This window comes from Anopheles merus, chromosome 3L, assembly GCF_017562075.2.
Source record: "Anopheles merus strain MAF chromosome 3L, AmerM5.1, whole genome shotgun sequence".
NCBI classification, from domain to species: Eukaryota; Metazoa; Arthropoda; class Insecta; order Diptera; family Culicidae; genus Anopheles; species Anopheles merus.
The window spans coordinates 24,976,185-24,993,217 of NC_054085.1; the positions used below are offsets into that span (position 1 = coordinate 24,976,185).

Genomic DNA, 17,033 nt, shown 5'->3' on the forward strand with positions numbered 1-17,033 from the left:
CATTTCTACGGGACAAAGATAGTCCAGACCTATCGCTGAACCAGCGAGCGGGGGGAAAACATACATATCGACACACTCACAAAAGGCTCACACACAAGAAAAAGGAAATCCCCGAATTACGATGTGCTGCTCCTCGCCCCTTCCACGTTCTCGTTAGTTTCGTGTACCGTGTCCCTCAACATAATCATGATGATATTTCTTCCCACTACTGTTCCTCCCCCACCCACACCCTCCCCCCACCCACCACCCACCGAAAGGCTAAGACGTTCGATCGAGATCGTGCGCTCACGTCCTTGGGCGCCTGGTTTGGTCACGCGTCCGTGTAACCTCTCATCCTTTTTTTTGTGGTACGGAATGTGATGGTGATGGTCAGGGAAACATAATTTATGTCCTGCCGTCTACCCGCTCCGCCGCCCCATGCAAGACGATCGTGCGACATCGATAAGGAGTGGATTTAGCTTGCTCTCGAATTATGAATGTAGGATATTTTTGGAGTGAATTCAGTCTGTGTTGGAGCGCGCTTGGACGCTCGTTATCCTGATGCGCCTGCTTGGGCGCTCTGGTACTCGTTAGCCCTCTGATTAAGGCACCCGGCCGATGGGGTCGATATGTGTATCGATTTGATTTTCGTACAAAAAAACATGCGGACGACATTGTTCTCCCCCGCCAGGCGACTGGTCAAAGCGGAGCTAGGGAGAACATTAAGAAATAATAGCGCTAAAGTCCTTCCTCAATCGCGTGCTTTTTATATGCGCAAACACACACGCACAAGCTCCTCCCGGAACGTGTTCGTTTATAGCGCACAGCCCCAAATGGATGACAGCGCGCGCGACTGGAACACTCTATGCGATCCAATTGCTAAGGAAAGCTTCGTTTACATTCATGTATTCTGCGTGTGTTTCCGGGCTGTGCCCCAACGTGCTCCCCGCCCAGAGAATGCTGAGAATGAAAGTTAATTTGATTGCTGGCACGGGTTTCGGGGTAGCTTTACTTTTTATCTGGCGCCCCTAAAGTGGAACCGTTGGAATTGATTTAAAGCAACCAATCAGCTCCACACTTTTTTCGCGTCGAATTCCGCAGAATTGATGTCCCATTTTGCAAGAAACCCGGAGGAAATGTAAAAGTTTTTGATTGTGCACATCGCAGCATCAAAAATTGATTGTATCTTCCTTCTCGAAACTGGCCGAAATCCAAATGGGGTTTTCTTCCCGGGAAATGTAAAAATAAAATGTTGAAATCCTAATTATTGCATTTGATCCGTGCTAGAGCCTAACCAGAACAGACGAAATGAAACATTTCCTGCCAGCCAATTATCCTTTCAAGCTGAATCCCACCACATAACCACTTTATGGGTTACGAAACATTTCAATTTCCAAGTGCCCAGAATCAGCAGTCGCATGACTCCCGCCAAATGTGTTACTCCGAATCTGCCCTTAGTGTGTGTGTGTGTGTGTGTGTGTGTGTGTGTGCGTGATTTTTTGTGCAGTAATCGTTTAGCGGTAATGTGTCGAGATAAAATTTCCTTCCCTCGTAAACACACACACACACAGTACGTCCCCCGGTATTCCCGGTCGTTAAAGTACCCGTGCCGTTAAAGTGGGCGACATTTTCCCGCTTAACCACGTGGAATAATAAACCTCGCATAGGGAGCTCATCTCACGTCTCAGACCGTGTGAGAGCGAGAGACGGGCGTTTTGCCTTGTTGTTTGCTCAATGAAGATAAGAGATTTCATTCATCAATTTTCCTCAATCAAGGATGCGTGGGATGGCGGCGGTGTACGGTCCACAAATAGAGAAACGGTGACATCTTCGATAGCTGACCCTCCCCCGGTCCCCAAGCTTACCGATCGCTACTGCTGTGTGTGTGTCGTCTGATGTAATTCCACCGATCAAATCTTCGGTCCCTGCGTCGGGTGCGAAGAATAGGATGTTTCCCCCGTCGAGGATGCTATTTCCATTGCCACGCGTCCTCCACGCGATATGACGATGGTGGATAATGGGATTTGGAAGTTGCTTTCCTTTTGGGCAGGGACTTTTCCTGATGTGTGTTACTAATGCTGTTTTTCTCTGCTTTCATTCTCTCTCTCTCCCCGTAGATGCTCTGCTGACGTTCGAAGATGAGTTAACGGTTAGCTGAAGATGATACCGGGTGTGGGCGGAGTGCCACGAGCGCGGTTACTTGCACTTCTCCTCCTAGCGCTGGTGGAAGTGATAGCGCGCGCTCTAGGCGACCCCGCTCCCTACATCGCCGGCAGCAGCAGCAGCAGCGGCACTTTTCTTGATGCTGTTGTTGGTGGTGGTGCCGTAAGCACCACTAGCAATGACGTTACGGCCGAACCGGTCCGCCATCAGCGTTCGGCATCGGGCCGGGCGGCGCAACCACCACCGTACAGCTTTCACTTTGCCCACGCGGTGTACAATGTGTCGATACCGGAGAACAGCGTCATCAAGACGTACGCGGTGCAGCCGCCGAACGAGCCGCGCATGGGCCTGCACGTGACGCCCGACCTGGAGGTGCGGTACAAGATAGTGGCGGGCGATAAGGACCGCTTCTTCAAGGCGGAAGAGCGCGCGGTCGGCGATTTTGTGTTTCTTGCGATCCGCCTGCGCACCAACAACATTGTGCTGAACCGCGAGAAAGGTGACAGCTACCGGCTGGAGGTGAAGGCGACCGGGACGCGCCGGGAAGGGAAAAGCCGCACCACGCTCGAGGCGGACACGACGATCGATGTGCGGGTGCTGGACGCGAACGATCTGAGCCCACTGTTCTACCCGACCGAGTACGCGGTCGCGATAACGGAGGATACGCCGCTGCACAAAAGCATCCTGCACGTGGTGGCGGAGGATGCCGACCTGGGGCTGAACGGCGAGATCTACTACAGCATCCTGGACGAGACGGAGCAGTTCGCGGTCCACCCGACGACGGGCGTGATAACGCTGACGCGGCCGCTCCGGTTCGCGGAACGGGCGCTGCACGAGCTGACGGTGGTGGCGAACGATCGCGGCATCGGATCAACGAGCCGGAATCAGGCGAGCAAGGCGCGGGTGAAAATTAAGGTTCTGCAGGTAAGTTGCGGTCACAGGACGAAGGATGATTACTAGAATCTATTTGACGTACGCATTTGTCTATCTTATTGCTGGAACCAGTGCTGCAAAATGTCATGAACATCACGAAAACAATGACCATATCCGCGGTAGCTTGATGCTCATTGCTGATACTCAATGAAAGTGCGTCATGGCAAGTTAAACGCGACGTGTGAGTGCTTGAATCAAACGCGATACTGTGACCGACAAGTCGAGCTTAACGCCATCGCAAGCATAAGCATCACTTTTTTCTGATCAGATTACATAAACAACTGAGATGATCAGAGGTGAGACTCAAACAGTTGGTGGACTAATCAAATGCTTGATGACATTTTGAGCAGCACCCAACTTGATTGCTGAGTGATTTGTTCTTGATCAATCACTTGGTTACTACAATTTCTGACGGTGATAATCACGACATTCTTGGAACATACTTGGCGTGTTGTCCCAAGCACCAAAATGAGCCTGGTTTCTCGTTCTGCCTGGATTGATAGTCTTTCGGGTCAAACAGAGCGAGAAACTATGCTCATTTTGTTTCTTGGAACCACTCGCACGCACCGCATATATCTCATGACTATCGTGATGATCACCGACTAAAAATGTCATGACCAAGTGACTGACCAAGACTTGGCTGCACAAAATGTCACCAAGCATGTGATGGTCGCACCAACTCTTAGAGTCTCACCTCTGATCATCACAGAAGAGCTCGTGACGCTGACATTATTTTGTTTCAGCCGAAATTTGTCATGCCCATGTCGGTGACATTTTGCAGAAGTGATCACAGTAAAAAAAAATCATGACATAATGACTGACCAAAAATGTCATGAAACATGTAATGGTCACACCAATCATTTTGAGTATCACCTCTAGTCGTCATAATTGTGGTCGTGACGCGGACATGGAATTTTCTTTCAGTCAGATTCTTGTATGACATTGACAGTGACATTTGGCAACTCTGGTTGGAACCTTCTAAAATGGAGAAAATCTCAATAAAATGTAATAATTTACATGTGATATAACTTTCGACTTTCGTTATTTCTTGCTCGTATATTCGAGTAACTATAATATCTTTTGAGCGCATGAATTGCCAAATTTGAGAACTGACCGTGACTCAATATCAATTCCAGTCCATAAATTCAAAAACGCACAGGCGCCATTACAAGAATATCTAAAAAATGATCCACTCCATCAGCTTGCTTGCGCGCGATGTGGGCTGCGTTAAATGAAATAATTGTTCTCCAATTTCAATGTTCCAAACCAAATGTGCCACAGTACCCAAGGTGCCACCGCGGTACGGGATGTACATAAATCGCGGCTCAATTATTTATTGTCCCATCGGGAATACTAAATTAGGATCAAACCGTTTTTCTCTCCTCTTCCCATCAGCCATATTTTGTCATTGGCAGTTATCTCCATTTGGCGACCACATTTGGGGGCGAAGCATTTAATTTGCAGCTTAAATTTTTGCTTTATTTTCCATCCATATTATTGCAGCCCACTGAAAAGAGGTTATTTTGCTTTCCCCTAAGGAGATGTACCCTAAAAACCTCTCTCTTGTTGAGTGGTTTTTGTTTTCTTTTTTTTGACACGAACGTTTTGTATGAGTGAATCAATAAAATAATTGAAAATATTGCCCCATCATGCAACGAAGCGTGGTTGCGGGTTGCCGAAATGTCGATAGGTGGCATAAAATATTGCCTAGCCTTGAATTGGTCAATATTTTAAGCTGGATTTGCATTTACAGCAGGGTTGTTGCCGCCACTGTTTTTTTTTTAATAGAGAAGAGAGTAGTTTGTAATAAAATAAAACTTCGGACATTGCAGCAAATGAAATGAATTGTTCACGCCAGTTCTTGCCAATAGTTATATCTTAATCCAAAAACAAGCTATATTTTTGATTTTGGAAATTATATGCCATAAAGTTGTGATTTTTAAACAGAAATCCTGGACAGATTAATTTCTTGCAACACATTTGAAATCATAAACATAAACCAGGCAAGAAACTCTGCATATTTGGCAATATATTGTGCTCCACAATCAAGAGAAATTCCTGTTAAAATAACATTCCATAAACTATATCTGTCCCTCGGCAAATAATAATTACTATTTCGCTGTGGAATTTAGAGCATCGCTGGGTTCCTTGCAGCAGCCATCGAAATAAGGGCTCATATTTTAATGAAAGATATGTCCCACTTAGAAAACAGGAACAGCTCTGTTTTCCATCTCCTTGTTAAAGTGACATTTTCTCCTCTTCCAAGTTTTGGCATTTACAAAATGCCTTCAAGAATGCTAGAACCGCACAGTTTTTTTGCTGTAAGATGGGGTAAGCATTGCATAATAACCACCCTGTACCGAAAAACATACTCGCAACAGAGAGTTTCATGAAATGGGTCATGCCAATATCTCTTCTGACGCTCGGTACACTGGACCCATTTCAGAAAACGGAGCAACCGTCGGACAGACGGACTGACTCCCGTTTGCTGTGTGTCGCTGTGCATTGCAATGCTCGAAAGATGAAAGGAATTTCAATATTAATGTTGCCCTGCGCTGATAATCGCTTAGGGCAGCCGGGAAGGATGAAAGAGGGAAGCGAAGGCGGGAGCATAAGGGCTGACCTTTTCCCGGGTTATTGGTCCACCACAGTGCCATTACTGTCACCCGATCGATACCGAGCGCTCTGGACATTGTTGGACAGACACACACACACGCACACACTGGTTACTGATGGCTCTTGGGAGATTCAGTTCTGTGCAGACTTCGGACGATGCTGTTGTCAGAGTTTTCATCCATTACGGAACGATTGCACATCGGAGAAGCTGTCCGTCTATGCGTTGAAGGTTGTGGTGCTAAATGTTTCGAAATGCAAGGTTTTTTCGTCTTTCGGTTCGTTTGTGTAGCACACTGGAGCAATGAACAGGGCAAGAATGCTTTAATAGCACCTTTGTACGGTGCCGTCACCGTCAATAGCTGCAGAAATACTTACTGCCAAGTGAACACAGCATTCCATCTCGCTGTAGTATGCACTGGAATGTACAGTAATTATTATTATTGTCAAAAATATTCACTTAAAATCGGTAACCGCGCCACCGGAGGGAGACGATTCGCCTGCTACTGTACATCGGCTGACGTCAAAAGCTCATCATACATTCCAATGCGCAAGGGCAACCAAATTGAGTGCGGGACATGCGGGGAGCAAAAAATCGCACCAAATTTTTTTGGGTCATTCCCGGGTCGGTCAAGCTAACCCGACGAACTAATGCGAGAAAAAAGTGGTGGTCCCTTTTTCTCCTGGGAACGTTTGCACAAACCCCGCATGTGTTGGGTACGCGGAGGTTTCATCGCTCGAACGACCGTCACAACCTCAACCGATACCGCCACAACGCCCATCTTTATACCTTTGGGTTCCATTGGCCTACGAGGTATGGGGATTTGTATAGGGGCAACAAAAAAAACCCAGTCTACTGTCCCATTGTGTGATAAACGGTTCACCAGCGTAGGCACGCACCTCTCAACTGTGCAGTGCCTTGGAGCGGTGGTTCTTGCGGGAGATAGAATAAGGAATCTTTTTATTTTATTTTTTTCCGTATCGCTCCGATGCCATCATTGCATTTCAGCCCAGTATCCTGCGGGCGGCGCACTAGTTTGTGATGGTTTGGAGATTTTTTCGCTGATGCGAGTGCCCGTTTGTATGCGAATTTTGCATTTTGGTGACTCTCAACGTGAACGGCACGAAAAATAGTGATGGGTAAAATTGGCAAAAATTTCGGAGTCGGCTCCAATCAGACTTTGAAAACTTAGGAATTGACTGCGGAAGGTAGGCTCGTATAGCATTATCCGAGGTAGTTTGGAATCATCTGGAGTCATCCGGAACCGTCCAGAGTTATCCGGAGTTAGGCGGAGTCAACCGAAGTCGTCTGGAATGGGAGTCGTCCGAAATGGGGGTCGTCAAGGGTCGGTGTAGTTCGGAATTGACAGGACTCGTTGCATTCATTGGAGTCATCTCCAGACGAATCTGACCGACTCCGAACGACTACGGTCGACTTCGAAAACTTCTACCGGAAGGTAGGTCCGCCTAGTATGCGGAGCAGTTTGGAATCGTCTAGATCCGTCCATAATCGCCCGGCGTCATCAGGAGTCAGTCGGTGTCAATCGGAGTCGTCCGGAATTGAAGTCGTACAGAGTTGGAGCAGTCCAGACTTGACCGACCGACTCTAAATTCGGACTCCGGACGATTCCGGATTACTCCGTATGAATATGGACGATTCCGGTCGGCTCCGGACAACTCCGGACGACTTCGGCCGTCTCCGGACGACTTTGGACGACTTCGGATGACTCCGGACGACTCCGGACGACTCCGGATGACTCCGGTTGATTCCGACTCCGCATATCTGTGTAGAACTAGTGGTTCCGATATAGCAGGAGCCGCAACAGCAGGACCAACAATAGCCGGAGTCATATCAGACCTGCAAGTGCGCTGCAGAGAGCACACCGCTAGATCCAGAAACGTTCATTGAGAAGGATAAGAAGAGCCTGCCAATACGGATGGCGGATTTTTTTTCCGCCTTTATGTGGTGGATTCTGCTTGAACTCTCCCAGCGGTGTTATCCTTTCAAATATCGAGTTTGATGTGGTTTTGTCATGCCCCTTGGTACATACGGGATGTCCTGGCATGTCAGTAACAACTATCTGGGGGCGCAGGATGAGAAACACATTCGGGGGAGCTCTCGGGTATGGTGGCGGAACGACGGGGATTGCAAAGAATTTGCATTTGCAAAGGCAAAATTGCATAATAAATTGATTTTTATGGCCTACGGTCGACTAGGTTTGATGGCGTACGTAGAATATTGTTCGTTGCGGCCGCTCCCGGTGCGGGATCATTGCGTGGATCAGAACAGGAAGCAGGATGTTGTTGTTTCTCGTTTTTTTGGTAGCATAAATGTTTTCCAGCTTCCAAACAACAAAGCAGGCAATGGGAAACTGCATCACAAACACTGCCATCCGCTACTCCGATACAACATCTCCAGTCCCAGCCGTTTCCGTGTGCCGTGCCATCAAAAACGAATCTAAAATCTGTTGCCGCGGAATGATTGAACCGGGTGGAAATAAAATCATAACTACCCCCTGTCCGTAGCACCGAGGTCGTAAAAATGCTTTATTACCGTCAGCTCGCTTCCCCCGTTCGCCATTAACCCATTCCATTGAACCGTTTAATGGGATTTTACATCCCGTGTGTTACGTGCGAGTTTAATCAAACGATTCCAGCGCCTCCGCGCGGTATGTTTGCATAACCCGACTGTACATTAAACACTTTCCGTTTTTTTCTTTCTCTCTCTCTCTCTCTCTCTAGGTGAATCTGTTCGCGCCGGATATTTACGTACAGGCGCTGCCGGACATACTGGAAAACTCCAACACAAACATCTTCGGCATCGTGCGCGTCACGGACAAGGATAAGGGTGTGCACGGGCAGATCAAGAGCCTGGACATTGTGGACGGCGATCCGGATGGGCACTTCCGCATCAAGCCGACCGACCGCCCGGGGGAGTATGTGATCGAGGTGCACCGGTTGCTGGATCGGGAAACAGCCCCCGCCGGCTACAACCTGACGCTGCGGGCCGTCGATCGGGGTGTGCCGCCGAAGCAGAGCTACCTCGTGACGCCGGTCCGGCTCGCCGACATCAACGACAATGCGCCCGTGTTTAATCGTGAAATTTACGAAGTGTCGGTGCCGGAAACGTCACCACCCAACACGCCCGTCATCCGGCTGAAGGTGACGGATCGGGACGAGGGCAAGAACGCGAAGGTGTTCCTGGAGATTGTCGGCGGCAATGAGGGGGGCGAGTTTCGGGTGAACCCGGAGACGGGTATGCTGTACACGGCCGTGCCGCTGGATGCGGAGCTGAAGGCGTTCTACACGCTCACCGTGTCGGCGATCGATCAGGGCAACCCGGGCACGCGCAAGCAGTCCTCGGCGAAGGTGAAAATCAACGTGCAGGACACGAACGATAACGATCCGATCTTCGAGACGGCTAATTTGACGATCTACGTGGATGAGAATGAACCGGCCGGCACCTCGGTAACGAAGGTGACGGCGCGGGATAAGGATCTGGGCGAGAATGCGTACATCTCGTACAGCATCGCTAACCTGAACGATGTGCCGTTCGATATTGATCATTTCTCCGGCACGGTGCGCACCTCGAAGCTGCTCGACTACGAGAGCATGCGGCGCGAGTATGTGCTGCGGGTGCGTGCCTCCGACTGGGGTCTTCCCTACCGGCGGCAGACGGAGATGCAGCTCGTGATTAAGCTGCGCGACGTGAACGACAACCGGCCACAGTTCGAGCGGATCGACTGTCTCGGCAGGATACCGCGCTACACACCGATCGGGACGGAGATCTTCACGCTGTCGGCGCTCGACTTTGACTATGGCAGCGTGGTGACGTACCGGTTGCTGTCCGGGTTTGAGGACGGTTGCTTCAATCTCGACTCGGTGACGGGCATCGTCTCGGTCGGGTGCGATCTGAACGATGTCGGTGTGGAGCAGCGCGAGCTGAACGTGACCGCGACGGACGGGACGCACTTTGCCGATACGGCACGCATTCAGATCAGCTTGGTGCGCAACCGGCGAAACCTGGGCGCAAACCTGAAGGCGGAAGACGGCGCTACGTTCGAGTGTCGGGAGACGGGTGTCGCGCAACGGTTGACGGAAATTATGGCCGCGGCCGAGCGGAACAATATGCCCGGTCGGGAGGCAGGTGCTAGTGGGGGAGCTGCCGATGATTTCGCCATGATGCCGAGTCGGTACGGGGAGAATGTGCACGCGCCAGAGTTTGTTGATCTGCCGCTGGAGGTTAAGATCAATGAGTCGGTACCGCTCGGTACGACGATTACCTGGATTAAGGCGCGCGATCGAGACCTTGGCTACAATGGGAAGCTCGTGTTTGGCATCTCCGGTGGGGACGACGACTCCGTGTTCCGGCTCGACCCAGACAACGGGGAGCTGAAGATCATCGGCTATCTGGACCGCGAGCGGCAGGACGAGTATCTGCTCAACATCACGGTGTACGATCTCGGCAAGCCCCAGAAATCCATCTCCAAAATCTTGCCCCTCACCATCCTGGACGAGAACGACAATGTGCCGAAGTTCGAGAAGTCGCTGGCGAGCTTCCGCGTGACGGAGAACGCCATCAACGGCACGATCATCTTTCGCGTGAAGGCAACGGATGCGGACCTGGGCCAGAATGCCAAGATCACGTACAGCCTGGTGACGGACACGAAAGACTTCCGGGTGGATCCGGAGACGGGCGTGCTGACCGTGGTGGCGCCGCTCGATCGCGAACGGCAGGAGGTGTACGAGCTGAAGATACGCGCCACGGATGGAGGTGGCGATCAGAACACGCCCGCCCTGTACTCGGACGCGCTGGTGCGCGTAACCGTCGACGACATCAACGATAATGCGCCCGAGTTTGCGGTGCAGGACCTGACGGTGCGCATACGGGAGGATGTACCGCGCGGCACGGTAGTGACGGTAGTGTCCGCGATCGATCTCGACAGCGGGACGAGCAGTGAGATTGTGTACAGCTTCGGCGAGAATGGTGACGGGGAGGGCTCGTTCCGGATCGACAAGCAGTCGGGCACGATACGGACCGCGCGGATGCTCGACTTTGAGGAGCGGCAGGTGCACAGTTTGATCGTGAAAGCGATCGACCGGGGCACACCGTCCCTGTCGTCGGAAACGTCGGTGATAGTGGAGGTGATCGATGTGAACGAGAATCGGTTCGCGCCTCAGTTTGAGGACTACGTGCTGACGGGTGCGATCGCGGAGAACAAGCCGCCCGGTGCGCAGGTGATGCAGGTACTGGCGAAGGATGCCGATCTGCCCGGGCCGGACTCGCGCGTCACGTACTCGATCAAGGGTGGCGATGGGCTCGGCATCTTCACGATCGACAATGAAGGTAGGTGAATGTTTTATTTGTTTGCTTAGTGTGTAGTTGATGGAGCGGCTCTGTGGTGCAGTCGTCAATTCGAACGACTCAATAACATGCCCGTCATGGGTTTCAAGCTCAGAATGGGCCGTCCCAGGGTAGCATCCAGGGTCTTGAAAGCCTATATGTACTGGCATGTCTGCATAGGACGTCTACGGCAAATAGAAGAAGAAGTTTGATTTTAGACATTGTGATATTGATCGTTATTGATAAGACAAGACCCTGGAGACGTTTCAGACTTGCGACTGGTGTGATTCTGAGGTTTTCAACGCGAAAGATTGAAATATTTCGATCATAGATAGCATAGAACTTTTCGAACTAGAGCTGTAATGACGAATTTAGGAACATTAGCATTGGAAATTCATTCTATGAATTCCTTCTATTCCATAAATTCTTCTTCAAGATCTTGTTCTCTGTTTGGATAAATTGAAATGAATCATAACTTCATCAGTTTGCTTTTCCAATAATTCCACACAATATGATTGAATATTGTTCGATGCTTGCTCAAAATTTTGGAAACATTTAGACGTTTCCCAACTTGCTTGTATTGGGGATTATCTTGAATATTTTCCATCCCCTGCTTGTTCTGCCTTCCCGCTATTTTCCTATTTCCTAAGATAGCGAACTTTTCCATCCATTGGCTGCAGGATTGCTTTCCCACGCCTTCGCACTCACGGGCTGGTCGCTAAAGTTTGGTACCAGCAACTGCCGCAGCAACGTCTTAATGCTTATTCCCCAAACGGATGCTTCTTCGACGCGCCCGGAATGCTCCGCTGCCTAGTGGTAAATTAATTTTCACCCTAAAAATCAGGCCAAAGTTTCCCATCGTCGGGGCGACGGTGTTTTCCGTTTCGTTTTTTTTTCTGGCCGCTCCCGGTAAGCCTGCTGCTGCAGCTGACAAATAATTAAAACAATTCTTACACTCAGTCGTGTCGTGTGGTTTTGTTATAAAAAGAGGAAATTTTACTACTTTTACTACTTTTGCACAATCGGCGAAAGATAAGGACAGTGAGATAGGGATAGTTTCTGCTTGTTGAAAGGTTCTTTAAACTCTCTCTGTAGGAGAGAAGAAAAAAACGACAATCAAGACCGAATGGCTGTCATTAAGTTTGGGAGCTTTCATTGCGCGATCTTGACTGTTGAAGTTTTCCTTTTGTTTTTTGCTCAGTCCTTCCATTTCTTGAACACCAAAGTGGGAGATGAATTTGCATTTTTTATTCATAACTCATGGGCGCTTGTTTCGCTGCTATCAGCTTCGTATCGTTATTTATGGTACCGACTGGACGAACCAATATACCAGCTCTGCGCGTCTGAGCCGAAGTGGAAAGGAAGAGCGAAAATAAACGAAATACTTCACAAGCAAACTTGCTGCCGCATTTAATTCCTTTTGTAAATGTTTTATTTTATGTCTGGTAGCAAAACTTTTGTCCGCCAATCACCCGCTCGCCCGCTAGGACCAAAAAGGTTCTGACTGGTAATGGCATTTAGCAGCCATTTGTGACCCAATTCATTCGCTCATTACTGTTTGTATTTGATGTTGCCCGCGGTATAATTCATACGAATTCGTTCGATCCAACTTTAACCGGGCATTAAAGGGCATCAGATCAAACGGTGCAAAGCGGCTAGAGGCGTTGGCGAGAACGATGAAAGTGATCACTGGCGTCGGAAGGCAAGTTTAAAGGGAAAGTTTTGCGCTCCACGGAATGGCTAAACAAGTCGAGGAGGAGTACTCTGTATAGGAATATGTGAAAACTTACCCAAGCTCGAGGTGAAAGGGATTTTCTTGAAATTCAATTGTTCCCTTAATCGAGTTGTGTCTACGCCCCCAAAAGGGCTAGTTGTCGTCTGGCGTCGGCTGACAGACATTAGTACCATTTAACAGCTCGAGCTCGAGTAACGACGGAGCACATCACTGGCTGGAATTGTATTTTAAAATGTTCTCCCATTCTTTTACCCCTCCCCTTGTGCGGGTTAGCGTCGTAGGTAATCTCTGTCACAGAATCTGTCATAGAAATAAACTTTTCCCCACACATGGCAACTTGAAGTTGGTGGACGTGTGTTTCAAGTTTCGTGATTAAATTTTCCACTTTGCTGATCAAATTAACTGCAAATCAGTTTCAATTTAGTCGCGGGAAAACTATTTGTAACCCTTGGGAGGAAACCATTTCTTGCTTGCAAACTACGACGAAAGCTTAACGGAGTGTTTTGTTTATTGTTAATCTCTGGTTTAAGGGCTTAAAAATGGCAATTTGAATGCGATATCTAATATCCGCACAAAAGATATCTTCACATCATGAATGAAATTAAACTCTCATGCCGTGTTGCACTGATTTTCATATTTCTTCACTGATAAATTGGGCAACCCCTGGAAGATGTTTCTCTACACCTACGCAACCTAAGCAGAGGCATCTTAAACGTTTATCCACTTCTCCCGTTCCTCCAGTTCATAAATTAATCCCAATCGAGTGATGTTGTTTAGGGGTTCTGGCGCCCAATCTTTGACCACTCACGACGCCCAGGTCAGAGAGGGAAGATAAATCAACGCCCGCGCTGTCGCTCGTGGACCATGTCCAGTAGTGTTGGAGTGTATTTGTACGTGGAATGTTCATTCCCGTGCCAACCGTCAGCATGGTGGTAGCATCAAATTTCCATACAAACACACACGGCCCACCAACTCCCTTCAGGAAGAGCTGCCAGAGTGCAATGTCCAATCTGCCCAGAGCTCATCAAAACAATCATTCCACCGGCCGCTCCAGTTTAAGTGCCGGCAGCCTTAGGAATGGATTACAGGCGGCTAGTAGTAAATGATTGTTTTGCTTGTTTCCAGTGAAATTTATTGCCCTGCACACTTCACCAAACCGGGCGGGTGCTGTACGGTGACCAGGCCGAGGAAAGTCTTAGTCCCCGTGGTCGGTCACATCCGGCTTGTGGAATGGTCGGTACTGGCAGATCTCCATCAATTTCAGCGGTCGGTTCATAATTGCTATTGACATTAATTATTGCTCATAATTTACGGCACTCAAGGGTGGGTGAGGTCTTCGGCTGGGATATAAAAGTCGATAATATGCTCGGTCGTAGGCCGGCGCTGTTTGCGCAACGCCTGAACTGCATTTATGAGCAATATTTCGTCTGATTGTGAGTGATTAACAGCGGTCAAGCCGGTATCACTTTCATCGGTGATGTTCCGTAGCGGGGTTCGATTCGCTCGTCTTCTCCTTTCGCCTCTAAGATTGATCAGCTGTGAGAGTGCTCGTTCTTGTTGGGAGAGGCAGTGTGTATGAAGGGCTGTTTATTAACACTTCGAGGGTGCTTCAAGAGATTGATGTAATCATGGCAAACGAAGTTTAATTTTTGTTTTGCTGTGCTGGGTTCATGATTCAACGAGAGAGAGAAAAAACTGTACTCAATTCGTTTGACTGCAATGATTAGTTTTTCGATCGTGATATAGTCCATTTAATCCAAAGCTAATAAAAGCTTGATATAAAACATCCCCGGAATGTTCAAAACAAGGTAATTGCCGTTCGCTTGCAGTAGTGAAGCATGAAAATCGTTCGGGCTACAACTTAATGTGTCGAACGCTCTCACCTTAGTTCCAAGCTAATAACCTCAAGAATGGAAAAATGGCATTTCATCCAAAAGATTCCATTCGGGCTGGTCACCGATTTTCTGCTCAAAAATTATCGCCAAACCGCTGGCGGCTATTCGGTGAGTACGAAACCAGATTGTTCATCAGCAGTTTGCATATCTAATCTGGCGGAAAGTTAATACTCGTTCCGTTCGGAACACTATAGAGCTTTACATTTTCCTTTATTTTTTATCGTTGGCATCGTTTCAGTTTTTCTCGCCCATTTTGTGCCAAGGCTATGGCTAACCTAACGACAGATGGCGCTGCTTGAGCGCAACAGACTCTAAATTTAAGAACAATCGCATCGTATCATTTACGGTTGGCTAGTTGTTTTGCAAGCAGTGGTGGGGCAAGGTTGTTCGATTATTTTGAGTTAAGGGTGACGCAACGAGATCGAGCGTTCCTATAATTGCGTTTACAATGTACTCTAACACATTCTTACTATCGTAAAATATCCTATCGCAAACCCCGTGCACAGGAGTAGAGAGAAAACGCTGCTACATTGTAAAGTGCTCAATCGTCATCGATTCCTGCTCCTTCTCGCTCGCAAAGTCAGGTGCTCGCAGCAGCTCCAAAGACACTCGAGGCGATGTTTGCCAAATTTGAATATTTTCTTCCAATCATGCATGCACACACACACACAAACCCATGCCGTACCGTTCAATCGTATGCATAAAATGCAAATTTTTATTGCTAGCTACTTCGTTTCGGGCGCAACCGACGCACTTCGCCGGAATGAATAATTCATTCTTCTTCACGTGAACCGTCCCAAGGCTCCTGGGGAGGGTAGGAGTAGGTATGTGCACAAGTTTGTAATGCGGGCTGAAAGCTTCGATTGGTATTCCCTCGTGAAGAGTGAAAGGAAGGGAATTCGAGGGAGTTCGATTGCAGAGTGCGGGGCTTTGGGCTTTCATTAAGGCGCACTGGGAAATGCTGTAGGATGTGTGATTCTTATCAAAAACTGTACTTGAGGCTTATTGGATTATTGATTGGAAAGAAAAACAAGAAGAAAAGCATGATAGTGATTAGATTCAGCCGAAGGGCACTAATTTCGATGTGAATATAATGGCTTCATCCAAAAATGTTTTTGGTTGGACTTGAGTCGGAAACAATAATCGATTTTTGTTCAAAATATATTCCAAACGTTCAAACTTGCAGAGAATCGAGTTGGGACACTCATAAAAGATAATATTGCACAATACATAGCATACATTTAGGCGTCTTGATAGTAATTGCTGGATTGGTTGATATGAATTGCCGTCATTTAGGCGTTGCATGATCGTGAATAAATCGAGATATACTTAGTTCTTAATGGTTTGAATGTTTTTCATTTTGATTTTTAAATATTTTTTTAAAACAACGGTTCAAATACTGTTATATTTCAAATCACATACGATATGCTCGTATCAAAAAACTTACACCCATAATATTGCACAAAATAGAAACAAAAAAATAAGAGGTATGCAATCCTCTCTAGGTATTGCACACTAGCACTGAATGCATTTTAATAAAATTAACATCTCCGGCGCTATCCTACCTTCCGCAAGCGCTGTCAACCTTCTTACTGTCGCTTATTAGTTGCACCACCGGAGTGGCTTAAGAGCGCCTAGATGCTAGATGAAACCTACCGACACAGTTCTGCTGACCGTCGTTGGGTGAGCGTGTTTTTTGCGCCTCTGTCCTGTGCGCCGCACCGGTGTTCGCCGCGTGCCCGCGTATCTTTTATCACCGGGCTCATTTTCTTGCATGGTAATTACAATCATTATTTTGTAATTTATTTACTTTTTACAGCTACAGCACCGTTTACACCACCGTGCGGTGCAAAATGGAGCCGCCGAGTCCGGGGCTGGCCAAAAAGGCTTCGCATATAAGCCGACGACAACATATTTATATGGAAGCAGCGTCGGACCGCTTCTTCGTTCCGCTCATATTCGCTCTGCGTTTGCCACCGTTTTAGCACACAGTTTCGGTAGAAATTTCCGTACGTTCGAAGTGCTCAAGTAGATTACAGCTCGCCATTTTTTTTTTTGTACGAAAAAACCATACGTGTGCACTGACCAGTGCTTTTGCCTTCGCTGCAACAGCACTGGCGCTCGTTGGTAAGGGCTACGCTACTGTCAGACATAAATTATACCCGCCACAGGGTTTCTCCGGAACGCTTCCATCATCACGCTTACTCCCAGAAGCGTTTACTAGCTAGGGCTGAGCGCTCACACTGTTCCTAAATATTCGAGCCTCTGTTGCCTTGTGTCTGGTTTTGGGTTGGTTTTTTCTTCTCCTTCTTCTTCTCGGTATGCTCTGTTCATTGTGGCTTGTTTTTTTGCGGAAGCTTTTTATTCCTCA

The 17,033-nt window shown here is 48.1% G+C and overlaps 1 protein-coding gene across 1 annotated transcript in view; it reads left to right on the forward strand.

Annotated features, from left to right (window-relative positions):
• The first annotated feature begins 2,099 nt into the window (after positions 1-2,099).
• LOC121598569 (fat-like cadherin-related tumor suppressor homolog) overlaps positions 2,100-17,033 on the forward strand; it is a 69,211-nt gene continuing 54,277 nt past the window's right edge. Inside the window, exons 1-2 of the mRNA XM_041925590.1 lie at positions 2,100-3,066; positions 8,431-11,035. Coding sequence (XP_041781524.1) covers positions 2,140-3,066; positions 8,431-11,035 — 3,532 coding nt within the window. The 5' untranslated portion in view covers positions 2,100-2,139. The remainder of the gene's footprint in view (positions 3,067-8,430; positions 11,036-17,033) is intronic.